Source organism: Phocoena phocoena, chromosome 13 (assembly GCF_963924675.1).
Source record: "Phocoena phocoena chromosome 13, mPhoPho1.1, whole genome shotgun sequence".
Classification (NCBI taxonomy): Eukaryota; Metazoa; Chordata; class Mammalia; order Artiodactyla; family Phocoenidae; genus Phocoena; species Phocoena phocoena.
The window spans coordinates 86,939,242-86,966,416 of NC_089231.1; the positions used below are offsets into that span (position 1 = coordinate 86,939,242).

A 27,175-nucleotide genomic window follows, 5' to 3' on the forward strand; every position below is an offset into this window, starting at 1 on the left:
CAGTTTTCGGTGGTGAGCGTGTTGTAGCGTATACAGAAGTAAACATACAATGTTGTCCACATGAAACTTACATAGTATTGTAAGTCAGTGTTACCCCAATTAGAAAAATACATTGAAAAAATTAAAAATTTACAAAAACAGCTACATCCAGAAAAAATTTGTTTCCAGACATTTCCAGACGGCCCCCAGGTGGCATAATTGCCCCTATGTGGGAACCACGGGTTTGGGCCTGTGCAGAACTGAACCAGCTACTGGGGACAGATCTGGAATTACCCTGTGTGGTTTAAACCAGGGACTGGCAAACATCAGACCATGGGCCAAATCCAGCCCACCACCGATTTTTGTGCGGCCCACAGGCTGAGTCAGAGTGATGTAAACATGTAAGAATGGTAAAAAGTAAAAATGTAAATGGTTACATTTAAAATAGCTATATAAGTACCTTTGTAACATTGATTTTGCTTCTAAGGCTGCAAAGCCTAAGGTGTTTATTATATTCTAAGAAAAAAATGTGCCAACCCCTGGATTAGACCAGTGGTTCTCAACCCTTAGCTTTATAGATCATAAAATTAAATTCATAGTCTTGTAAACTGTCTATATACATAATTAAAAACAAATCAGTCTAGTGCCCTGTTCTAGAGATGAAAAATATGGCCAAAGTAATGGATAGGAAAATAATATTTTAATATGTGTACATATAGGGAAGGTCAAATGAAGTCGTCAGATACTCGCCCGTGTACTTAGCGTCAGCATGGATGTGTCAGCCACACATGCAGGCTGGTATAGCTCTTTGGGCAACTTGGATTTCACAGACAGATAGGGCATTGCTCATGTAATTTGCCAAAAGGGTAAACAAGTTTTTAGTAAAGTTTCATGAAATCAAAGTACAATCTGGATTTCCCTGGTGGTGCAGTGGTTAAGAATCCGCCTGCCAATGCAGGGGACACGGGTTCGAGCCCTGGTCCGGGAAGATCCCACATGCCGCGGGGCAGCTAAGCCTGTGTGCCACAGCTACTGAGCCCATGAGCCACAACTGCTGAGCCCATGTGCCGCAACTACTGAACCCCGTGAGCCCAGAGCTTGTGCTCCGCAACAAGCGAAGCCACCGCAGTGAGAAGCCCGTGCACCGCAATGAAGAGTAGCCCCCGCTCGCTGCAACTAGAGAAAGCCCGCACGCAGCAACTACGACTCAACGCAGCCAAAAATAAATAAGTACAATATGCACCCCAGTAACTGCAATACTGGCAAACGCACAGGTTCCATTGTTGCCCCTCCCGGAATTTTTAGTGGAGATACGTTCTTGGCTTGGGTCGTCCTAATAGGTTTCTCACCTTTGTGAGTGTCCAGTGGGACAGTCAGAAGTCATGCAGGGCCTGGGCAATTATTTGTTGCCTGGGACCATCTCAGGCCTTGCAGGGCATCCAGCAAAGCTGGACCCCGCTCTCTGAACATCAGTGGTATTCTTCCCTCTAGTCACTGTGATACGCAGCTCTGCCTCTGCGAACACCCCGAATGCCATCTCTGGTCAGCTGAACAATACCACTGTCCACCCCCGTCTGTTCCTCAGTTGTCAGAGCCTGTGAATGTGTGACCTTATGTGGCAAGAGGGACTTAGCAGATGGGATTCAGTTGAACATTTTGAGATGAGGAGATGGTCCTGGATCACCCAGATGGGCTGATAAAACCGCAAAGGTCCTTACAAGACGGAGGCCGGAGGTCAGAGAGAAGAGAAGCTGCTGGCTTTGAAGAGAGAGGAAGGAAGTGGCCAGGAGCCACGGAACGCCGGCGCCTCTAACAAACGGAAAAGGCTCGGAAGTGATTGTCCCCTGAAGCCTCCCGGGGGATCGCAGCCCTGCCGACCCCTTCATGGTAGACTTCTGACCTCCAGGACTATAAATAAATATTTTTTTGCTGTTGGTTTACACTACTAAGCTGTGGTAATGTGTTACGGCAGCAATAGGAAACTAATACGTACATCGTCTCACGGGGGAGCTCTGTCTTGAGCCAGTCGGAGCCCCTCGTGGACCTGGGGTCTGAGCCACATTGCAGGGATGGAGGAGGAGGGATCGGCCTTGTGGGCCGTTTGCCAAGATCAAGCCATTTGCCAATTGCAGCCCAGTTAAAAGACTGCGTTTTAGGGGCTTCCCTGGTGGCGCAGTGGTTGGGAGTCTGCCTGCTGATGCAGGGAACACAGGTTCGTGCCCCGGTCCCGGAAGATCCCACATGCCACGGAGCGGCTGGGCCCGTGAGCCATGGCCGTTGAGCCTGCGCGTCTGGAGCCTGTGCTCCGCAACGGCAGGGGCCACAACAGTGAGAGGCCCACGTACCGCAAAAAAAAAAAAAAAAAAAAAAAAAAAAAAGACTGCATTTTAGATTTAGAACTCTGCATAGCAAATATTTCCCTCTGTGCCTACCCAAGGCGCTATTCTCAGGCTGATAAAGACTGGGATTCTGGGTGTTTTAGAGAGTTTGTCTTTGAAAGGCATGTCTCCTTTGCTCTACTTCCAGGGGACTGATTGAGGAGTGCCTGAGAGTGATTATGGACTTTAACCAGAGAATGGGGGGGGATACCCCCCCCATGGCCTCCAAGGGGAATATAAGTACCTGCTCCTTTAAAGGAGAGTTTTACTGTTTCGAAATTGCAAACCACACTATGTAATTTCAGCAGAGGGTACTGGGGGGAGGTTTGTTCAGAAGAGGCATTGAAATCAAATAATCCATTTATCAAGGTGCCTTTTGTTTCAAGAAGAAAAGTAACAATGTGCCCTATTTATCAGAGAGACATTTTGTGTCTCCCTAATGTTAATAAATCACACATGGTGGGGGGAGAGAAAAAAACCTTCCAAGTACTCAGGCCGGCTTGTGTTTCAAGTGAGCTGCGATGACTTGGAAGGAAAGTCCAATCAGGGTTTTTCTTGAGGCTTGTGGGGAAAGGCAGGCTTCTGTGTCATAGGTTTCTGATATCATACAGGTAAACTGGAGATGTCGGAACAGGTCATTGAAGTTATGACAAGAGCCCACCCCTCTTGATCGCAGATTTCTTTTCTCACATGGCTGTCACCCAACTTTTTTTTTTTTTTTTTACGAATTATAATCATCACCTATTTTTTTCATGTTGCTATAGCCTGAAAACCTTTTTACTATAACTTATCAACAGGATTGAAATAATGGTAATGATCATAATGATAATAACAGGAACAGAAACTGCTCCCCAATTAGTAGGCGTGTTCTAGGTGCCGGGTACTTTCTTTACTGCTCTAAGGGAATTGGTTTCGATATGATTCCCACTTTAAAGATGAAGATTCTCAAACTCAAAAGTTTAAGGTATTTGCAAAAAAACCAAAAACTTACCTAGTACGTTGGGGACAGGGGTTCATTTTTGGATGTGGTCTGGCTTAGGGAATGCTCTTAACCACTGGGATGCATTCCTCTCACTGGGCTGGAGAGGGTTCGGTTACAATCCTTCCTCCTGTCTCTTTGGCATCTGTGACAAACCTCTGAACACCTGCTGTGAATCGAGCTAGGTCAGGGTTTCTCATTCTTGGCACTACCGGCGTTTTGGACTGGACAATTCTTTGTGGCGGGGGGCTGTCCCGTGCATTGTAGGATGTTCTCGGCATCGCTGGTCTCACCTCACTAGGTGACAGTAGCACCCAGCTGTGAAAATCAAAAATGTCTCCTGTAGACGTTGCCAGGCATCTCCAGGGTGCAAAGTCTCTCTTAGTTGAGAACCTCTGATACTCTTTAGGAAGGACTTTTGCACATCCTAAAGCAGCACCACTTGTGCCTCTGGAGTATTCCAGCGGGGTTTGCTTGTAGCTTATTTAATTGACAAGGAAACCGGGGCCTAGCATGTTCACCAAAGTACCACACGAGCATCCATCGCTTACCACATTCAGGGCAACAGCGGGCCCCAGCCCCGCTTCCTAGACCAACTTCCCACTCCTCACACACCCAGCTCCTGAGCTTTCCCTCCACTGACCCTTTCCTGGTGCTGTGCTCCGCACCCCCCTTCCAAGGATCCTTCCCCTATTCCACTCACCCTCCCGAGATCCAACCCATCCTTCATGTCACAGCTCAGAGAGAATCAATGCTAAAGAATCCATCTCAGTCAGCACATCCCAAAGCGAGCATCGCGTGATGTTCGCCGAAGGGTCATTTCCCCTGGTGGTGTTCTGTCTGGGTGCTAAGTGGCAGGACACCTCCCGCGTCCACTGTCTCAGAATCTCAAAAACTCAATTTCCGGCAGGCAGCTTTGCAGTAGAGTTCTCTGATGAGCGGCTGATGGAGGACACGATATCCCGACACTGACAGGCAAGCACAGATAAAGAAAATGGATAAACAGGAAGGGAGACAGCAAATGAACGTGCTGTCAGCTGGGAGGCCAGATGCGGAGGTGCAGCTGTCAGCTTCTCTCCTCTCCCCTGCTCCACGTCCGGAGGCAGACAGCATTGGACTTTTCCAGGGGTATTGTTTCAGATGGGTAAAAATTACTCAACAATCCTATCTTTCTAGGAGACGCTGCTATGAGCGGATGGACCAGAATTAGAGGGTGGATATCTGTCTGTGTTTCACTAGGTCACGGCAACCGTGCGATGGTTTCCTTGCAATCAGCAGATAGAGCGCAAGGAGAGAAATACCACAACGGCTGGTAACCACCACGGGTCCCTTAATCTGCTAGATGAGGGCTCCCCAAAATGTGAGATGAGCTTGGGAGATCCATATGGTGTCACATCACGTGGCTGTGCAGACGGGCCTAGCACAGCTCCAGGGGGGGCCGTTTTCATGAGCGTCTATGAAGTTGGGTATTGCAGGTACACCTACAAGGTGGGAAACCACTTGAGTCTTACCAGTGAGAAAGTGATTCCCTTTTCAGTTCTGTTTGAATTACTCTCATTCCCTCGAGGAGGAGGGAGTCTCATGTTGGTGTCACTGTATTTGTTTAGTTTCTTATCCTTGGTCATCTCTTGATATATATTAGTGACCCCATCAGGTGTTGCTGCATAAAAAACCACCTCCAGATTTAGAGACCTAGTTCACTTTTCATTTCGCATGAGTCTAGGGGTGACCAGTCTTGGCTGAACTTGGCTAATTTTGCCTGGGCTCTCTCACTTGTTTGGGGGTGGCCGCAGGCTCTGGGTTGGCTGATTTGGGATGGCCTCCACTGGAATAACTCTGCTGTCCTTCACATGGTCTCTGCAGAAATTCAAAAGAGAGTTAGTGGAAACCTGAGCTTGGAATTGGCACGTTGTCACTTCTGCCATATTCTGCCGACAAGAGCAAATTCCAGGCCGACCTAGATTCAAGGAGTGGGGCAATAGACTCCTAATTTTGAAGGGAAAATTGCAAAGTCACACACAAAAGGTGTAGAAAGAGGAGGAGAATGGGAGCCATTTTGTAATTGCTCTACAACAGGTACTATTAGATCCTATATAATGAAATCTGTCCACCTGTCTATCTACCTGTGTACCCATCCATCCATCCATCCATCCAAACATCCATCCAACCATTGATCCATCCATCCATCCATCCATCCATCCATCCATCCATCCATTTATCTATGGAAACTGAAACTGTCCAACAAGGTAAGAACTTGCCTGAGATCACACGGGTATTGAGTAGATCAACTCTAGATCTCTATAGCCAGACATCATGTCTTTAACCACTATACTAGATCCCACTCCCTTCTTTACAATGTCTGTCTCTTCTTGGCTCGAGTTAAATCTCTCATTAACTGGAAAACTTCAGAACTAGGTTCAGCAGGAAGGTATGAGCTAGGCACTTTCTGTTCCGTACGAAAGATAAAGAGGGAGTTAAATAATGGAAGAATCCTAAGAGAAGAGAGAAGAGGACAGCACGCCCACTTCAGCTTTATTTTATCGAAGATAAACTCAGCATTTGCTTCAAAGCAAAAGGTTCATTTTTAGGATTTTTTTAAAAGTAAAAAGACCAAAAAAAAGGAGAAAAAAGGAATTTTTATGTGCAAGAAGAGTGAAGAATGGTGAGAAAGCTTGTTGACAAGCTTCCCTGTTGTGGAATACACCCTGCACAGATGGGCCTTAGAATCCTTGCTCTGTTCCTTCAGAGTCCTTGGCCCACTATCTTTTCCAAACAAACGAGTCTCTAAATCTCTACCCTTCAAGGTTCAAAAGCTTTTTTGGAGAGGAACGAATACATCAGAATAAAAGCGTTAAATGTAGTAACTAGTCCATTGGGTTTGACACAATTCTACAAGTTGCTTAAACAGTCAATGATTACCCATTCTCTAGTAGGTCTGTGTCTTTATTCCCATCTTACTCCTAGGTTCTTCATGACCTTTTTTTTTTTTTTCTTAGATTCTATATATATGTGTTAGCATACGGTGTTTGTTTTTCTTTTTCTGACTTACCTCACTCTGTATGACAGACTCTAGGTCCATCCACCTCACTACAAATATCTCAATTTCGTTTGTTTTTATGGCTGAGGAATATTCCATTGTATATATGTGCCACATCTTCTTTATCTATTCATCCAATGATGGACACTTAGGTTGCTTCCATGTCCTGGCTATCGTAAATAGAGCTGCAATGAACATTTTGGTACATGACTCTTTTTGAATTATGGTTTTCTCAGGGTATATGCCCAGTAGTGGGATTGCTGGGTCATACGGTAATTCTATTTTTAGTTTTTTAAGGAACCTCCATACTGTTCTCCGTAGTGGCTGTACCAATTCACATTCCCGCCAGCAGTGCAAGAATATTCCCTTTTCTCTACACCCTCTCCAGCATTTATTGTTTCTAGATTTTTTGATGATGGCCATTCTGACTGGTGTGAGATGATATCTCATTGTGGTTTTGATTTGCATTTCTCTAATGATTAATGATGTTGAGCATTCATTCATGTGTTTGTTGGCAATCTGTATATCTTCTTTGGAGAAATATCTATTTAGGTCTTCTGCCCAGTTTTGGATTGGGTCGTTTGTTTTTTTGTCATTGAGCTGCATGAGCTGCTTGTAAATCTTAGAGATTAATCCTTTGTCCGTGTGACAAAGTGAGAGAGAGGCATGGACATATATACACTACCAAATGTAAAATAGATAGCTAGTGGGAAGCAGCCGCGTAGCACAGGGAGATCAGCTCGGTGCTTTGTGACCACCTAGAGGGGTGGGATAGGGAGGGTGGGAGGGAGGGAGATTCAAGAGGGAAGACATATGGGAACGTATGTATATGTATAACTGATTCACTTTGTTATAAAGCAGAAACTAACACACCATTGTAAAGCAATTATACTCAATAAAGATGTTAAAAAAGAAAAAGTCAATGATTTTCTTTAAACACATAGAGCCAGAACCTTTTCTAGAATGTTATGCAGGGTCTTCTGAGAGTCTTTTAACCTGGTCCTGAAATGAGTGGGTTAAAAGGGAAGCAGTAAAATATCCCTAAAGGGAGAGGGGCAAAGTACCCGTGTTACGGTGACCTCAGAACAACGCCTCTGGGCGAAGAACAAGGGAGAAAGCTATTCCTTTGAAAAGCCACCTTGACAACCTAAGGGCATTAGGCTGAAGCACCAAAGGCAGCTTTGATCTGCTAGCCAGTGTTCGCCGGGAAGAGGATTAGGGGAAGTTCCAGAGGAGAGAGGCATGGGGTAGCCCCATAGGCTGGATGGGCTGTGCTGGCTGCAGTTAGAAGCAGGGACAGCAGGGCAGGTTGGAGCATCAGGGGAGAGGAATGCCCGTGTTCTCTCTCAGTGTATGAATGGGGGCATATGTGGGTTTTCTGGTCTGGTTCTGAAAGACAAGGGCCAGGCGATGGTCTTTCCTGGGCTTTGCAAAGTTAGCAGTTGGGGCGCAGTAACCTCTCGTGCCCTGGGCGAGCAGCGAGTCCCCGGCAATATAAGTATCAACCCACGGGGAAGCTTTAGAGGGCAACCTTCAATCAGCAAGGAGGCAGCTGGTTGTACTGCTAATAATGTGGGTGGTGAACAAAGACGGGAAGATGGGAGCGATGTGCTGCTTTTCCCTGGCTCAGTGCTGAACCTCCAGCCTCCAGTGTACATTGACTTACCTGGCTGGAGATTCTAACTGGTGCTTTCAGTATTTTTTTTTTTTTTTTTTTGGTACGCGGGCCTCTCACCACTGTGGCCCCTCCTGCTGCGGAGCACAGGCTCCAGACCTCAGTGGCCATGGCTCACGGGCCCAGCTGCTCCGCGGCACGTGGGATCTTCCCGGACCGGGGCACGAACCCGCGTACCCCGCATCGGCAGGCGGACTCTCAACCACTACGCCACCAGGGAGGCCCCCTAACTGGTGCTTTTAAACTCAGGTGCTCCTGAGGGTCCAGCAGGAAATGGTACTGAGCAAGGTGGTTTGCTGGGTCTGTTCGCTTACCGTTGCCGGGTGGGCAGACAGCCTACATGCTGCCACTCCTCTCCTGTTTGCAGAGAAGCTGGAAACCCAGATACTCCCCAGTTTTTAAAAAAGGTTCCCATTCATAGCCATCTTTTAAAATACCGTGGACCAAACAGAACCCACCTGCAGGCTGAGTTGAGCACCGTAAGTGAGCAGTTTGCAGTGTCTCCCAGGTTGCCCTTTCGACTTTATGATATTTTTGGCTATGAGCAAGGTCTTGTAAAATTTTTACACAGGCACGTTTATCACTGTTTAATTGCATTCGGCGTTTGGGTTATCGTTAGAGAGCTTTCCCTAGACCGAGGTTATAGAGGAAATCATATTTTCATTCAGTAGTGAAAAAATGTCATTTTTTTACATCTAGATCACTGATCCATTTGAAGTTCATGCTTGTGTATGGTGTGAGGCATGGCCCTAATTGTATCTTTTTGCCAAACGGCCGGTCGGTTGTCCTAGTACCATTTAAAGTCTGTCTCTGCCTCACGATTTGTGGTGCCGCCTTTAAAACGTACGAAATGTCTAGATGTACAGGGGCTTATTTACGAACTGTTCCCTTCCACTGGTCTGGTTTTCTCTTCATGTACCAGTGTCATTAAAAATGTTTGAAACTCATGCAAGTTATTAATAAATACACCCACTTTACACTCCCACACTTGCCAGCATTAGATCAGACTCCATAAAATTGCCACTGTTCAACAATTCTTAATGGACAAAAATCTCCCTTTCGTAGGTTTCGACCTAATACAGGCAGGTGATTTTCGGAGCATGTAGTCACTTACTGGCTGATTGAAGGAACATGAAAATCCTAGCCAAGTGGACTGCGGAGTGTTTACCCTCGTTTCCAAATTGCTCGTCAATTACCCCTCGTTGCTAAGTGACCTCTAAGGAGCCCGGAATGACCCCATCTTTGTCTTTTTCTTTTTTCTTTCCCCCCTGCAGTGATCGAGGGCCGTGGGGTCACAGACAACATCCAGAGGTTCTCCTCGCTGCCCCCTTATCTGCCCGTGACCTACCACGTACTCAGAGCGGAGACCTCCTTCTTCCTGAAGGAGACCAACCAGGACTTGACACGCAACTCCAGCCTGCAGTCCCGAGTCGAGTCCTTCTTCCCCTACAAAGCCAGGCGGCCCCCGATCTTAAATGCCAGCTATGGGCCTTTTTCGGTGGAAAAGGTTGTGCCCCCGGACCTGATGTCGACTCCAGACTTTTTGGGTCCCACCGACAAGGTTAGTTTCAACTGGAAGCTGAAAGCGCACATCCTGCGGGACAAGGTCTCCCTGAGCCGGCCCCGCGTGCACGTGCTCTTCCACGTGGTGGGCAGGGACTGGGACGACGCCGGCCCCGCGCAGAGGCTGCCCTGCCTGCGGGTGTTCGCCTTCCGGGAGACCCGGGAGGTGAGGGGCAGCTGCCGGCTGCAGGGGGCCCTGGGGCTGTGCGTGGCGCAGCTGGAGCTCCCGGCCGGCTGGTTCGGGCCCCCCACGGTGGTGGCCGGGAGAAAGAAGTCACCCGAGCCCCCCGAGGGCAGCCCCGTGGAGCTCTACTACGCCCTGCAGCCCGGGGACGAGCGCGGAGACTGTGCGGGCGGCGACGTCCGGAAGGGCAATGCCATCCGCCCCGGGAAGGACGGGCTGGAGGAAAGCACGTCCCACCTGCAGAGGATCGGCGCCGTCGGCCTCTACCGGGTCCAGGACAGCGCCCAGCTCAGCGAGTTGCGCCTGGATGGCAACGTGGCCGTCTGGCTGCCGTCCCGGCCGGCCAAGCAAGGAGACGTGGTCACTGCCTATGTCACCGTGGCCAGCAATTCCACCGTGGACTTCTTCATCCTGAGGTAGGTGCCCACTGTAGTCTGGGGCGTGCGTACGGTGGTGCCGGACGGGAAGGCGGGGTGCAGGTTTGAGAAGACTCCATCTTCACCACCTTCAGGGCCGCTCCGGCTTCAGAGTAGAGGTCACATCCTGCACCCGGCCACAGGCTTTCAGCAGCTTTGCTGTATATTAGGGGGTGGGAGAATGAGGGCCGGAATTGCACCCCTAAGAGACTAACCCACTGTCTTCTGACCTTGCATTATCTTTGAATTGGCAGAAGGATAGGACTTTTTTTAAGCTTCAGATTTTTTTAATACATGTACAAATACTTGGTTGCATGGCCAAGTATATGTTCAGGGGGCCCAAGAAAAGACACAGGCATATCTCACTCTCTGCTATCTCACTTGGGGTGTAAACGTGAAAAAAAAAAAGCCAAGGATAAGTATCTTTTTTTTTTTTTTTTTGGTGGGGTTAAATCTTGCCAGTTAGCAGTGGGAAAACCCCAGTTTGTGAGTATAGTTTAGCAATGATTCAGGGAGTCTGCCCAACAGAAGATTCTTCAGCAGAGGTATTCCATCTCATAAAAAAAGAAAAAAGAAAACTAAATTGAAACAACTACAGAACAACCCACCTACCATCACAATCACCTCTGTTGGTTCAGCAAATCACCCCAAACTTGTAATGGGCTCTTTCTCTGCACAGTGATTCTAAGGTTTAGATCAGGAGCGCCTGTTATCCGAGGATAACTAATAATGGGGGGGAAAGCCACCTGAAGCAAATCCTCTTAAAATGTGGCCCAGGATTTCATAAAAATGAAAAACTATTTGCTTGAGATTTGTTTAAAAGATAAGGATGATAAATAGCAGGTTTTTGTCTGGCATCCTTAAGAAGGACTTAGGTTGTAATTGCAGCTATGCTTTGGTTCTTTTTAGAATAAAAAATTAATCACATGTTGCTTGAGTTGCTGGGGAAAATATTCGCAAAATAGAATGATGGCATCTTATAGCATATTTCACTTTGGTTTAAATTTTGTTGTCTGATAATAAGAATGGTCCATCTTCAAGGGTTTTAATAAGTTTCTTGAGGCATTTCTTAGTCCTTTGGATTCGAATAATTCTCTTCTGAAGTGTCCGTCTAGTCATCATCCTTATACTTTTTTCTTTCAATTTTTAAGTGGACTAGTTTTACCAGATCCTTCTTTGACTGTGGTTTGGGATATGAGCAAGGGCTTTACAGCATCACTTTCAGTGGCCTTAGGCAGTCCTGCATCTTCTACAAAATGTAAACTGTGCCCTGGGGGAAAAATTCCCATCTTATTTGTACTGATGGATGGTCAGCCTGGTGCCTGCTGCCTTTGGGGGGGGAGGAAGGATAAACTCAGTGTCTTAATGCAAGTGTCAGCCTTATAACTGCAGGGCCAGGATAGCAAATATTGAGATAAAAGAATCCAGGTTTGCTTCCTCCTGCCTTGGATGGGGAAAGACACTGATCTGGAAGGTTTGAGTTTCATTTCCACTGAGTCCGTTAGCACCCTGGTGTCATGTTCTTCTATTGCAAAATAAATATATCAATCCCGAGCTTTGGAAAAGAGGGATAGAAGGCAGGGAATCAATAGTGCTGCTGACAAGTTTTAAAATTCCAGAGTCATAAGTATCTTCCCACTTGTACTTATCGTTAGCTTCCCTCTTTAGCACAGCAGGCTTGAGGGGTGAGTATGCTTGAGCCACTGGGTCCCCACGTGTGAGATGCAGGGCCTTCCGCTGCAGGTGGGACACTCAGACCTGGTTCACTGGAGAGGAGAAGCTGTTTTCTGTATTTTTCATCACAAAGACGAGCATGATGTGGGAGAACACAGGTCCTGCAACCAGCTGGCCTCAATCCTGGTCTGCTTCCTGGCTTTGTGACTGTAGGCGTGCCACCTCATCTCCATGTGCCTTAGTTTCCTAATTCAGATGAGACTCTGGTACCTACTGCCATAGGGACGGGAAGATTCAGTGGGCTAATATTTATTTGTGAGATGCTTACAACAGTATCTGGCACATAAAAGTGCTTCTATGAAGGGTTGCTGTTGAACATCCATCAGAACTTCCATAAGCATTGAACTCTATTTTAGCAGTGAAAGGATATGGTGCTTTGCATAAAACAACAGCTACCAGGTATGTTCTGAAAGCTGTATTGATTCTCACTTCACCATGCTTTTGTTTAAAGAGCAAAATATTATTTTATAACGACAAGAGCTTTGGTAGCACAGAGGGTCAGAACAACATGGATGTTGCTTGATGCCGGGAAGGGCAGTGGCCCTATTTCTGCCTTTCCACCCACGGATCAGAGTCATGGGGAGAGAGAGGAGGTGGAGGAGAAACAGAGTCAAGAATGACTCCAAGGGCTTTCCTGGTGGCGCAGTGGTTGAGAGTCCGCCTGCCGATGCAGGGGACGCGGGTTCGTGCCCCGGTCCGGGAAGATCCCACATGCCACGGAGCGGCTGGGCCCGTGAGCCTGTACTCTGCAACGGGAGAGGCCACAACAGTGAGAGGCCCACGTACTGCAAAAAAAACAACAAAAAAAATGACTCTAAGACATTGGGTGTGAAGGATGCAGCTGCCCTGATTGGTATGGGAAGGCTGTGGGTAAAGTAGGTATTCCCTTTCCAGATAACGTATCTCATTTTAATTTATAAATTAATTATTCTAAGGAAAAAAATATTCAGTAAGAAAATACAAAAAGATGTACACGGATGTGGCAAAGTAGTGAATTTTGCATGAGGCTTACTGAAGTCTGGGAAACACCACTTTCTTCCTAATAAAAGTAGCAGCTCGTGGAAATCCACCTTTATCTAGCTGTCTCCGGTGATGGTCACTGGTTCAGTCGATCACAGGAGAAATCCATCTGGCCCATCACTGGAACCCAGCTGCGAAATTCACGGGGGACTTTTTTTTTGGGGGGGGGGAGGGACTTTGCTACACCCTTCCTGACCGTGAAATCCAAAGACATTCTCCATTGCCTCCCTGGAAAATGGCTTTGCCGACAAGGCTATGATGCTTGAAGACAACCCAAACTTCTTGGGAGTTTTTATAGGGCCAATAACATACATGGACACTTGGCCTAAGCCTCCTTTCTGAGATCGTTTTCACAAACGATACTCTCTTCCATGGGCTCGAGGAAGCCGCCTGCATTTCATTAGTTAGTCGTGCATTTAATTCAAGGGCCATCCCTGCTCTGTGATCAGATTGGTTCCTGAGATGCAGTCAAGGTCTGAAGGTTGAAGCTTTGTTTCCTGTGGATATAACGTTATTTTAGAAACCTATTTTGGAAAAATAGAAACATAAAATAATGGCCAACGTAAAGGAAAATACCTAACTGGATATGTTTTACAGATACTTCTAAGTAGGTCAGTTCCATGGGTATCAGTCCCTTGTCCCCTGGGATACAGCTTTGCACATATTGGGCTGGCCAAAAAGTTCATCCGGATTTTTCCAGAAGGTGTTAACAGGAAAACCCGGATGAACTTTTTGGCCAACCCAGTAGTCAAGGACTAGAAAACATTTATTGAATCGATGCAAAAGCAAATACCTAATGTCAAATTTATACCATGATGTGCCTTTTCATGGATGTTTTCCTTCATGACTTACTAACTGAATCTTCTTGAAATAATATCAAGATTCCTTACGGCAAGCATAAGCATTATTCCCTATTCCGAGGGTTTTCAAAACATATTGACAATTGGGGTCATCAGTCCTGACAATTCCCGATGCCATCTCCACGTACCTGAATGCTGCTGACAACCCGGGATGCTGAGGACCGCGCATCTTACTCAAAGCTCAATCTTAGACTGGGTTTGCGGAATTACTCCCTGTGTTGGGACCAACGTTCACGTTATCTCAAGTTGCAGGTGTTAGGCAGGTAGATCACTCTTGACCTTGCAGGTCTTTGAAGGGAAGATTAGGGGATACCGTGGCACCTCTGATCTTAGCAGGAAGCAACTGAAATTGATCCCTAAAGAAGCCAAGGCAGTGGTTCACTGGTCCTCTCCCTTTTAAAATAAGCTTGCTTAATTGAAATCCCTAATTCACAGAAACGGTCGGGGGATGTCCTCCGAGTGTAACTAATTCAGAACCCCGCAACTTTGTGATTGGAATTAGGGATGCTAAGAGAGTCATAAAGAGTCTTTCCTCTTTATAGGATTACATTATGCTGCTACCATGAGCTTACACATAGCAAATCGTCCTATCTCGAGTCTCGTAATGAAAAGAACATAAGTAGCATACCAGTCCTGGTTTAGTCTACGCCAGGAGATCTCAACCTCCGCAAGGTGGGCATCTGGGGCCAGATCATTCTTCGTCGTGAGGCCATCCTGTGCATTGTAGGATGTTTAGCAGCATCTCTGGCCTCCACCCACTAGCCGTGGTACCTTCTCTTCAGTTGTGACAATCAATTTGTCTCCAGACATTGACAGATATCCCTTGAGGGACAAAATCACCCCAGTTGACAGCCACTGGGCTACACCTTTGATGTGCAGAGGGTATGGATATCTGGATGGTCTGTGCGGAGATTTGGGTGGGAAATGAAGAAACGGTCTGGCTCATCCTAGGCGTCTGACCAAAGTCAAAAGCTGCTGAGACCGTATTTCCTCAGTTTCTCTTCTTTTTTTTTTTTATTTTTTTATTTTTTGCGGTACGCGGGCCTCTCACTGTTGTGGCCTCTCCCGTTGCGGAGCACAGGCTCTGGACACGCAGGCTCAGCGGCCGTGGCTCATGGAGCCCAGCCGCTCCGCGGCATGTGGGATCTTCCCGGACCGGGGCACGAACCCGTGTCCCCTGCATTGGCAGGCGGACTCTCAACCACTGCGCCACCAGGGAAGCCCCTCAGTTTCTCTTCTGACAGTGTACTACTCCCTCATTCTGTTCCTTCCCCATCTAGACTTAAGTGTCTGATCAGTATATAATCAATTAAAAACCAAAGGATCCAGACTATTTCACAGGTGACTGAGGAAGAGAGAAAACAAGACACTTGACATCACCTGTCTTGGATTCCATGTATTTCTGGATTTCTGTCGAGCTCAGGTAGTTATCCCAAGTCCTGTCAGCCGGTGGTCCGGCCGCCATGCCTCCCCTCAAAGGTAGCTGACTCTTCAGAACAAGTCATGACCCCCACGAGCAGAAATAGAAATCTTTCCATCTCTTTCTCTCCAGGAGAGCTGACCACAGAACAACCGTTTGCATGGCTGCTTTGTCCTTTTCTGGGTAAGGTTTGTGTATCAGTGGTGATCATGGAGCCTTCAGGGTTTAAATCCTAAGAGGTGATTTTTGCTTTTTAAGTAAAACATGGTGAAGTCACGAGGTAATCCTGCCAGAAGAATAAAGAAGGAGTAGAAGAAAGATGACGCTGTGCCAGGCGTCCAGTCTGAAGAGCCCTTGCTTTGTAGAGGCAGCATCACAAATTAAGGGAGTAAGTCGTGAGGTAGCCCTCCGCTGGGGTGCAAGGGGTGTCGTTCTGTTCCTTCCTGGCTATCGGATGTGGGACCCTACTGATTCATTACCTCTGTTCTGGTGTGGCTGCGAGGTATATGCACAGTCATTCTTGTTAATAACTAATGTCCCCCAGCCAAATCAACATGACGTCATGTGCATTTAAGTGCCACTCTGTGTTCCCAGCGTCTTTCCAATAAATAAACAACAAGGATGAAAGGTGCAGTCAGGCAAGAAGCTTTTAAGGAGCTGTGCTAAAGGAAGAAGAATGTTAGGGAAGTATTATTTTTCTTCAAGCAGAATGAGATCTGTAGGTGGATGTATTTCTAGAACCTCAGCGTATAACAAGGGAACGCAGGTAGAGTGCAGAGCCTGGCTCTCTCCAAGTCTACAAGGATTTTGTGAGGTTCATCTTTTACAGACAAATTGTGTTCCTAACCAGCGCAGGGCAGAGGGCAGAGTCTCAGAATGCCCCTGGTGGGTGGATGGTGGGATTCACAGGGCATCTCTCTCCTAATAGACTGAAGCCCATCACGCAGCTTCACTACTAAGTCTACTTACACTTAATTATACACAAGTACGCAAAATACACAAATGGTCATAGCACCATTATTCACAATAGCCAAAACATGGAGAAAACCCAAACGTTCCATCAGTGGATGAATGAATAAGTGAACTGTGGTGTATTCCTACAATGGAATAGAATATGGCCGTAGAAAGTTACGAAGTATTGATACGGGCTACCATTGTGGATGAACCTTGAAAACATGGCACCGAGTGGAAGAAGCCAGACACAACAGACCACGTGTGGTACGATTCTATGTATAGGAAATATCTAGAATAGGCAAGTCCATAGAGACAGACGGTAGAGTAGCGGTTGCCAGGACCCAGTGAAATAGATGGCCAGTGGGGAATGATTGCTAAGGGTATGGGGTTTCTTTCTGGAGGGATGAAAATATTTTGGGATTAGATGGTGCAGGTGGGTGTACAACTTTGTGAATGTACCGAACACCACTGAATTGTATACTTTAAAAATATACGATATACAAAACTAAACCATATATACAAGATAGAAATAAGCCAGATATATAAATAAACCATATGTATTATATATAAACATCTGTAAATAATTATATATATAAAGAAACTATATATAAGTATATTTTATATGTATATATAGGGATATATTGTAAGATGGTATGGAAAAACCCGAACGAACTTTTTGGCCATCCCATTATATCTCCCAGCAGATGGTGTGTGTGATAGAAAAGACGATTCGTCTTGACCTTTCTTTCTTGCCTCCAAACTTAACCACATATTAAACATGGAACGAATTTAAAAAAATAACACTCTAGTCTAACTGAGGCTCTTTCCCTCACGTGATCAAATGTTCAGTTGCCTTTCCCACACTTGGCAACATTCTTAGGATCGTGCCCGGTTGAATCTTTCCCACGGACACTAAAGCGTTTCTTATGCTTTGTACCATGTCTCGATGAGAAGCCGCCTCAGCGTTTCGGGTGAATGAGAATGGCCAAAGCGGGGATGGGCTGGCTTACATCAGACGTCTATACGGGCTAGCCAGGGAATATAGACACGTGCAGCTGTATGCGGGGGGTGGGCGAGTGCTAAGAGGGCCTTAGCAGCCCCCATAATCTCAATTAACCAGCCCCCGAGACCGCCCCAGATCAACACTTGATCCAGCGAGGGCAGTATATTATGTCCGCACAGTTCTCCACTTCCACGCAATGGCCAGTCTGATGGGCCAGATGATGGGACGGGTAGGGAAGCAGCAAGAGGGGGATCACATGTGTTTCTTTTTTTTTTTTTCACGTGCATTTCTAAAGGGAGCAGCCTCTTCTCAACTCCCAGCAATTGTTGCGGCTCTGGAGCCCAAGACCATGACAACCAGGTTTACTGGTCTTGAAGACCAGCTGGAAACGCAGGGTTTATGTACAGTCTATCAAACAGAATGACTTTTCAGCCATCGCCCTGCAGGCCTGGGGACCTGCTTGGGTCTGTGGGTTGCCATGCTGCATCTCTTGATCCGTAAGTCAGGGCTCAAAGTAGAGTGGTTTAGTGTCCCGGGGCTGCTGTAACAAATGGCACCAAACCGGATGGCTTAAACAACAGAAGTTTTTTCTCTGACGGTTCTGGAAGCCAGAAGTCTGAAATCAAGACAACGGCAGGGCCGTGCTCCCTCTGAAGCCTCTAGAGAAGAGCGCTTCTTTGCCTCTTTCAGACGCTGGTGGCTGCTGTCAGCCTTTAGGGTTCCTTGGCTTGTGGTCACATCCCTCCACTCTCTACCCCTGTCTTCACATCAATTTTCCATCTGTTTCTCCTCTATGTCTGTGTCTCAAATTGCCCTCTCCTTTCTCTTATAAAGAAACCTGTCATTCAGATATCATGTGATACCACTTATAAGCTGACTCTAAAAACAGCGATACAAATGAACTTATTTACAAAACAGAAACAGACTCACAGACATAGAAAACAAACTTATGGCTACCAAAGGGGAAAGGGGGACAGGGATAAATTGGATGTTTAACATGTACACGCTACTATATTTAGAATAACCAACAAGGACTTACTGTATAGCACAAGGAACTCTGCTCAATATTCTGTAACAACCTAAATGGGAAAGTAATTTGAAAAGGAATAGATACATGTATACGTACAACTGAATCCCTTTGCCGTACCCCCGAAACTAGCACAATGTTGGAAATCAACAGTAGTCCAATATAAAATAAAAATTTACAAAAAAAAAAAGAAAAGAAACGCGTCATTGGATTTAAGACCCACCCCAACCCAGAAGGATCTCATTTTTGAGATCCTTAACTACTTACATCTGCAAAGACCCTGTTTACAAATAAGGTCACCTTCTGAGGTTCTAGATGGACACGAATTGGGAGAAGGGCCATTCTTCAACCCACCCTAGAGAAGATGGGCCACTCGCTGTATCTCAGAGCCTTCCACTGTGGCATCCTTGGTTCTTCCGAATCGCTCCATCCCGCGGCGGGAAGGAGATGCTATGAATAAGAATGTGTGCCTTCGCTACATGAAGGATAAACCCTTCTCTGTTGGGGGAGTCCAGACCTGCACCCTCAAGTCCATTCCACTAATTTCTGAGCGCAGCCTGTGTGTGTGCGGTTATAATTGAATATTAGGGAGGGTGGGTTTTTTTTGCCTGATCCCTTTTGTGTCTGAGGATACAGAAAACCCTCAAAGGCAATTTCCAGATACCTGGCTTGCCCTGGATAATTGTTGGCTCTTCATTTCCACTGGAGCCTCAATCTGCAGGGTCAAGTAGAACCCTCGAGAATGACTGCACCGTCCCCAGACTCCCCCTGAAGCGGAGAAGACCGTCCAACAGGATGGTGTTTGCCTCGACTGCCAATTTGGAGCTAATTCAGAAAATTCTGGAGACTCATTTTCCCACACTCGTGTTGAAAATGCCTTCCCTGTTGAAGGCCTCCCCAGGAAAGGTTTGTTTTCATTTTCTCCAGCTTGTTGTTTTAAATGTATTCTGCTGGAAGAGAGAAAAGGAACAATTTTCTTTCTGCTTGGGAAGAAGTAAAGAAATAACGTTTCCTGCCTGGGGCCCCTCCCCAGCCCCCCCAGAACACATCTGGGTTGCCAGGCAGCCCGGCTTCTGCGAAACATTTGAGAATGATTTGACTGTTGTGGGAAACATTTAAACATAAAATTGATTCCAGTTCTGTGAACAGAGAAAAGCAGAGTCCTTCTGACCATGTCCTGCCTCTTCTGTTCCATGTTTTCAACCATGTAAAAGTCATCTTAGTGTTCGAGTTTCCCCAGATCACAGCTTCGTCTGTTGCAAACAATATGACACGTGCATAAGTGGCCCTGTGACACACGGTCCCTTTCTATCCGGACATTTTGGAAAAGAGAGTCTGGCTAAGGGCGTGGTAGTCATCGCAGTAAGAGTGTCAAAATTTTAGTATTATGGTGTACTGGGGTATTTTATTTTTCTTCATATGGTTTTTTTCTTTTGTTTTTGAGTCTCTCTTTTTATTTTGTTTTTTAATTTAATTTTTAAATGGAAGTAGAGTTGATTTACAATGTTGTGTTTCAGGTGTACGGCAAAGTGACTCAGATATATATGCACATGCTGGAGTATTTTAAAGTACTGATATGCTGCTACTCTGGTGTCATGTCACTGCTCCAGGATTCCTAATATCAGAACTTTCAACTGTTTGTGGCTTGCAACTGCAAGAGTTATTAGCTGAATTAAAATCTCGGAGAGGGGAAAAAAACCTTACCGGATTCCAAAGCGTTCTGAATGCATTCCCGCTGCTTTATTTCACTAAGCGAAATAAGTCAGCCGGAGAGAGACAAATACTGTGTGGTATCACTTATTGGCGGAGTCTAAAAATACAACAAACTGGGGCTTCCCTGGTGGCGCAGTGGTTGAGAGTCCGCCTGCCGAGGCAGGGGACGCGGGTTCGTACCCCGGTCTGGGAAGATCCCACGTACCGCGGAGCGGCTGGGCCCGTGAGCCATGGCCGCTGGGCCTGCGCGTCCGGAGCCTGTGCTCCGCAACGGGAGAGGCCACAACAGTGAGAGGCCCGCGTACAGCAAAAAAAAAAAATAAATAAAAATACAACGAACTAGTGAATATGACAGAAAAGAAGCAGACGCACAAGTACTAATGATTACCAGTGGGGAGGGGGAGGGGGAGGGGGAGGGGGAGGGGGAGGGGGAGGGGGAGGGGGAGGGGGAGGGGGAGGGGGAGGGGGAGGGGGAGGGGGAGGGGGAGGTCCAAACTTGGGCGTAAGGCAGGTTACAAGGATGTGCCGTACTACACGGGGAGTAGAGCCAGTACTTTGTAATAAAATGAAAGTAACCTTTAAAACTTGTATTAAAAATTAATTTCAAAAATTTAAAGAACAAAACATATGCATACAAATTTTAAAAAAGAATTTTTTTTCCATTAAGAAGTAAAACCTTTCTTGGAAACTTCTTGCTATTTCAGCTTCCATGTCCTATGTTCCTAGCGATGTTGAGTATATTTTCTTGTGTTTATTAGTCCTTTGTGTGCTCCCCAGGGCCAGTCTGGCTCCAGTCTACTTTCAGAAGTACGGTGCACTGTTTTACTTAGAAGGGAAGGGTCCTGGAAATTAGGACATCAAGACAGACAGGAGGCTGTGGTGTAGGAGGGGATAGAAGGGAGGGGAGAGGAGCTGTGGATCTCAGGACCAATTACCAGCTGTTTTTTCCAGCTGAATCCAGTGACCTCACTCCCCCCGTGGCTGAGTCCCATTGCCCCGCCCCACCCCATCCCCTCTTTCCTCCACGGTGGATCCACATTCCCAAGACCTGACCTCGTTCCCTTAGTTTAAATTATATCAACTAGGACTTTCTTCCTCCTTCATCTTGCCTCGAGAGCATACAGCTAGAAAAACCAGCATCACCAGACCTGGATGGTGGCTGTCCTTCAGGTGGAACCACATGTGAGGGCAGTGCCTAAAAGACGGGAGACCACATCTTACATGTCCCTGAAATACCAGCATCTAGTTGGCGTGGTTAAGAATCTGCCTGCCAGTGCAGGAGACACGGGCTCGAGCCCTGGTCCGGGAGGATCCTACATGCCGCAGAGCAACTAAGCCTGTGCGCCACAACTACTGAGCCTGCGCTCTAGAGCCCACGAGCTACAACTACTGAGCCTGCAAGCCACAACTACTGAAGCCCGCGAGCCTAGAGCCCGTGCTCCGCAACAAGAGAAGCCACCGCAATGAGAGGCCCGCGCACCTCAACGAAGAGTAGCCCCCGCTCGCCGCAACTAGAGAAAGCCTGCACGCAGCAGCGAAGACCCAACGCAGCCAAAAATATAAATAAATAAATATAAATATAAATAAATAAATATATATAAGAAAAGCCACGTGTGGGCTTTCTCTAGTTGCGGCGAGCGGGGGCTACTCTTCGTTGAGGTGCGCGGGCCTCTCATTGCGGTGGCTTCTCTTGTTGCGGAGCACGGGCTCTAGGTGCGCAGACCTCCGTAGTTGCAGCACACAGGCTTAGTTGCTCCACGGCATGTGGGATCTTCCCAGACCAGGGATCAAACCTGTCTCCCCTGCATTAGCAGGCGGATTCTTAACCAGTGCACCACCAGGGAAGTCCCCCAATTGGTGTTATGCAGTTACTTTGGACATGCCTTCTTGAAGGAGTCTTCTCTTCTTTTGAATTTTTCAGAGACGTCTTTAAAAAGGGAAATTGCTACAACAAAGTAAAGAAACGCATAGTCTTTTCAGCAGCTCTCACCCAGTGTCACCTGGATGGGACCAGTCACCCCTGAAGTCAAAATCCTGGCTGCCTCTGGGACTGCTGGTTGGATGTGGACCTATTGGGATTCTAGGAGGGCACACCTGCATAGTGTTTGGCATGTCATTCATTTGTAACACGCCATGCAGTCCTCTCAACAACCCATGCTGGCATCCAATCTCTTTAGCTCCATCAGCCGAATCCCCTCCTTACGTGTCATTATAATTCTCCTTCTGGCTCCCTACATGGTGACCCCCAGTGGCTCCTAGTTGCGACCATGCTGAGAGTTATTTTTTATTTATTTATTTGGCTGCGTCAGGTCTTAGTTGCCGCACGCGGGATCTTCTGTTGCAGTGCACGGGCTTCTCTCTACTTGTGGCTTGTGGGCTCCAGAGCACATGGGCTCTGTAGTTGTGGCACGCAGGCTTAGTTGCCCTGCAGCATGTGGGATCGTCCTTCCCTGAGCAGGGATCGAACCCGCATCCCCTGCATTGGAAGGTGGATTCTTAACCACTGGACCAGCAGGGAAGTCCCCATGCTGAGAGTTTAAAAGTGGACTTCTACAGTGAAATAGCACCTCGCAGCCATTAGATTGGCTGCTATCCAATAAACAGAAAATAGCAAGTGTCGATGAGGATATGGAAAAATTGGAACCCTTGTGTCCTATTGATGCGCATGTAAAATGGTGCAGCTGTTGGGAAAAACAGTATGGCGGTCATCAAAAAAACGAAAAATAGAATTACCATATGATCCAGCAGTTCCTCTTCTGTGTATGTACCCAAAATAATTGAAATGAGGATCTTGAAGAGATATTTATATACCCATGTTCACTGCAGCATTACTCAAAACAGCCGAGAAGTGGAAGAAACCCAAGTGTTCATCGATGGATGAATGCATAAACAAAATGTACAGTGGAATGTTATGCCACCTTAATAAAAAGCAAGGAACTTGTGACACCTGCTGCAACATGGATAATAATCTTGAAGACGTTATATCAAGTGAAATAAGCCAGTCAAAATGATAAATGCCGTAGGATTCCACTTCCGCGAGGTACCTGCACGAGTCAAAATCACAGAGACAAAAAGTAGCCTTGTGGTTGACGGGCTGCGGGGATGATGGGGGATTATTGTTCAGTGGGTGCAGAGTTTCAGTTTTACAAGATGAATTACGGAGATGGAGGGTGGTGTTGGTTGTACATTATAAATGTGTTTAATACCACTGAACGGCACACTTGAAAATGGTTAAGGTGGTAAATTTCATATGGTGTGTATTTTACCACCATCACCACAGCAAAAGTTATTTTAAGTGGACTTCTCCTTTATAATTTGTCCAGTGAATGTCCTGGAATTGAGTCTCCTTGGCTTGGTTTCAATCACACACTCATCCCTAACACATTTATTGTGACCAGCTATTTAAACATACTACCCTTCGAGTTAGAAGTGGTGGATTAATTCCACTAAAAACTTGTTGACTAAAAGTACAGGCAGAGTGGCTTGACAGAGGGAAGGTTGGGATGCAGGCAGTAGAAGAAGGAGGATCTGTACACTGGGCAGCAGATCAAGAGGTGTCCATCACTGGAGCATAGTGATGGAGGTATAAGCTCCAGAGATGGACGATCGAATTGAAATCCTGGACTCAGGGTTTCCTAGCTGTACATCCAAGGCAGGTTCCTCAACCTCTCTGTGCCTTGAATTCTGTCTGAGGATAATAATAATAGGACCTACTTACAGGGTTATGGTGATGCATAAATGACACAGAAATTTGACATATGCTTGGTATACACTTATACATATTTGTTGTTACTATTGCATTATTTTTTATTATCACATGGGTTTTCCTCAAGTTACATAGATAGTCTTTGTATCTGCTCTTGGTTTAGAGCTACTAATTGCGGCTAAAAATATTCTGATGAAGTCCCATCTCTACTCTTAACACATACATTCTGTTGGAAGAAGGATCCCATTGCTTTCCCTTAGGTAAACCCCCCTCCCAGGGCAGTCTGGAAATTATCTGGAGACCGTTTTGTTGTCAAAACTGGGGAGGGGGTTTCTACTGGTTCTCGTGGGTAGATACCAGGGACAATGGTAGATCTCCTACAAGCACAGGACAGTTTCCCTGCACCGCCCCCCCCCCCCCCCAACCAAAGACTATACCAGCTCAAAATTCCAATCAGTGATGCTGAGGTTGGAACACCCTGAGAAAAACAAGTTGTTGCTCACGGCGTGCGTCACTACGACCATGGGTTATAACCAGTTGTCTCTCAGGCTTCAAAGCCAGTCAGGGTTCTCAGTGAGTCAGGAATATACCCACGGACACATGGGGAAGGCCATCTGTCGGGAACGTCACGGCCTTGCCTGGCAAGGTAAGAAGCTCTGCTGCTTTGAAACGCTCCTCCTAGATGCCGGCAGTAGATAAAGTGGCCATAAGCTATTGAAATCGAGGCCAATTTTCATGTTTCCCAAAGAGCAAGGATCTCATTTAGTTTGTCTATACTCTGTGATAAGTATATCTTAATATCCCTCCTGAGAGAGAAGAGAAAAGAAAACAACAAGAAAAGGGCTTTGATAACATCAGAGAGGTCTGTTCAAAGACGGAGCCATCCTTGATGTCACATTGGCAGAAAAAGGGCCACACTCCAATGGCCACTCGTTTCATTAGCTGCTAAAGAGTACTTCCCAGAATGGGCTCCGTGGGCACGGGACTGGCTCTCAAAATTGACAGATCGGTGTCAGCATGTCCCAGATGGAAGGGCTAAATATCGAGTCCAGCTGACAAACCCGGTTGTGCCATCTTGAAGTGCACAGGGGAGCTCCAGGGATGGAATGCGGCAGCTGCATTCAAATGGGCAGCGGGAAGGGGCCACCTCCACGTAGCTGCGCTGTTGGCTGCAGGGCCGGGGAGCGGCTTGGCCATCTCAGCGACTGCTGGAGCGACAGCATCTCTAACGAGTTCAAGAGATGATCTCCCCAATCCTAGTCAACCTAGGTTGGGTATTTTTTTTTTTTTTTCATTTTTTGGCCACGCCGCGTGGCATGTGGGATCTTAGTTCCCCAACCAGGGATCGAACCCACATCCCCTGAAGTGGAAGCGTGGAGTCTTAACCACTGGACCGCCAGGGAAGTCCCAACCTACAATGGGTATTTAACTGTCCCTCTGCCCCCCTTCTATTGGGGGATAATATTTTGATATGTGATATGTCATCCCTCTGTGCTTCTTATTCCATTCTTGGTCCATGGTTGTTCCCAAGATTGAAACCATAAAGAGAACATGTTATACTGATTTCCAGAAGGAATGGGCTAACATAGCACAAATGGAAAACAAGAGAGTGAAACCCTTAGTTTTTGAATTGGACCAGAAAATCTGGAAAACTCTCATCAGGTTTGTTCTTATTGCAAAAAATTAGATAACAGTTTCCTAAACAGAGGCAAAAAAAAAAGCAACAGATGGGAATTAGAAGGAGTTAAAAGTTGGTAGGACCCCAAAAGGATCCTTGAGCTTTGAGGGTCCATCTGAGAAGTTTGGGAAACCAGAAAGTGTGGGTATCTCTTCTCTCCTTCCAGATAAAGAACAAGCAAGATCTCTAAGTTCTCTTGTGCTTAGCGTGGTAGGAAAAAGAAGTAGGGTCAAAATGGTGTGAGGTGTCTGGGCAAAAAAAGCCTTCACCCCCATGCAATTTTCCATATTTTCTTTTCAGTATAAGGGATGTAGAAGCAACTAAAGGGATGCTGGCTCTTTTGTCAAAATAAACAAGGCACATCGGTAGACCGCCTGTGAAGTTGCTCTTTTGACTGGAGAATATGCCTTTGACATGTATGTGCCTGGATAGACACACTGACGGCTCACAGATGCCAGTGTGGGCTGATGCCACAACGACTGATGTCCCCACTGACCCTCGACCCCCCCCCCCCAAGAATGGAGATGGTCCTTAAGGATGGGAGGCCGTCGGCCAGAATGCTTCAGCTACAGGGAACGGAGCTCAACCGAGTATTCAAACCAGTGATTCCCCACCTTGAGTGGACATCAGAATATATATAATTAATATATGTATATGTATAAGTTCTTTTAAAATATATGTAATTCATATGAGGGATATTAAATTTTCAGAAGGTATATATACTTACAGAGAGAAAGAGAAAGGGAGGCAGAGACAGAGACAGAAAAAGAAGCCAAATCATACATGGCAGATTTTCAAAGTCTGTCAATTTAGGTGAAGGTTAGATGGGCATGGATGATACTCTTATTTTCCCACAACTTGAGAACTCTTGGAGAAAAGCTGAACAAAAATTCCAATGTCTGAATCCTACACTAATCCAGTTAAATCAGAATCTCGGGGATCATCAGTATTTTTAAAAATCTCTCCGGGTGATGCTGATAAACAGTCAAGATTGAGGTCCACAGATGCAGGCTTGCCCATCTCTCCAGCCTCATTTTTTAACCTCGTTTCTCACGCTTGTTGCACTGAAGTCTCGCTGCCGCCTTCCCGTTGCAACTCAGAGCTCACTCCTGCCTCATGGCCTTTGTACCTGCTGTGCTCTCTGCCTGGAATGCTCTTCTTTCCACCTTCACAGAGTGGGCTTCTTGTTACCCAGGACTTGGCTTACATTGGTTCTCCTGCCTTGTCACTTTCCTCCACGCCAGATAGGAGCTCATCCTCCTTCAAGTTCTCCAAAGCATTCTTTTCTTACCACTCTTATCCTTTATCATCCTGGCACTACCCTGTATGGATTTGCGAACCTGAAAATACCTGTACTGCCTTCCTAGTATTCCCTGCAGCATCTCAGATTGTTTCTTCTCAGATGGAAGGTACAAGACACATTTAATTCACAAAGATACTGGTGAGCCGTAAGGGTCTGGGTCCAGGGTGATCTTGTGACTGCATGGGAAGCTTTCATGTTTCTATAACGATGTCCTTGGTGTTTGCAAACAAGGGAGGGAGCAGAGTGTTAACTGAATGACTTCAGATTCTCTTCTCATCTGACTGTTAATGACAGTCATAGTTGCTCAAGGGATTTGTATGGAGGAAGCAGCACGTAACCTTAGATTCTCGCTTTCAAGTTGGACCACATTCAGGCAACTAGACTCTTTTAGGAAGAAATAATCTCCACTCTTCTTTGACTGAAGATGGTGGCAATAAATATCTTTCCTGTTTGTCCAGGGTAAAGGACATCGTCCCCCTTCTTGGCACAGACAGTATATGATTAGATTTTTTTGTTCGTTCCCCCACTGCACTTGAAAAGTGCAAT

General features: G+C 46.4%; 1 protein-coding gene across 1 annotated transcript in view; it reads left to right on the forward strand.

The window, feature by feature from the left end:
- Window positions 1–27,175, forward strand: part of TMEM132C (transmembrane protein 132C) — a 291,179-nt gene that overhangs the window by 48,137 nt on the left and 215,867 nt on the right. The window contains exon 2 of the mRNA XM_065889544.1: window positions 9,323–10,211. Coding sequence (XP_065745616.1) covers window positions 9,323–10,211 — 889 coding nt within the window. The remainder of the gene's footprint in view (window positions 1–9,322; window positions 10,212–27,175) is intronic.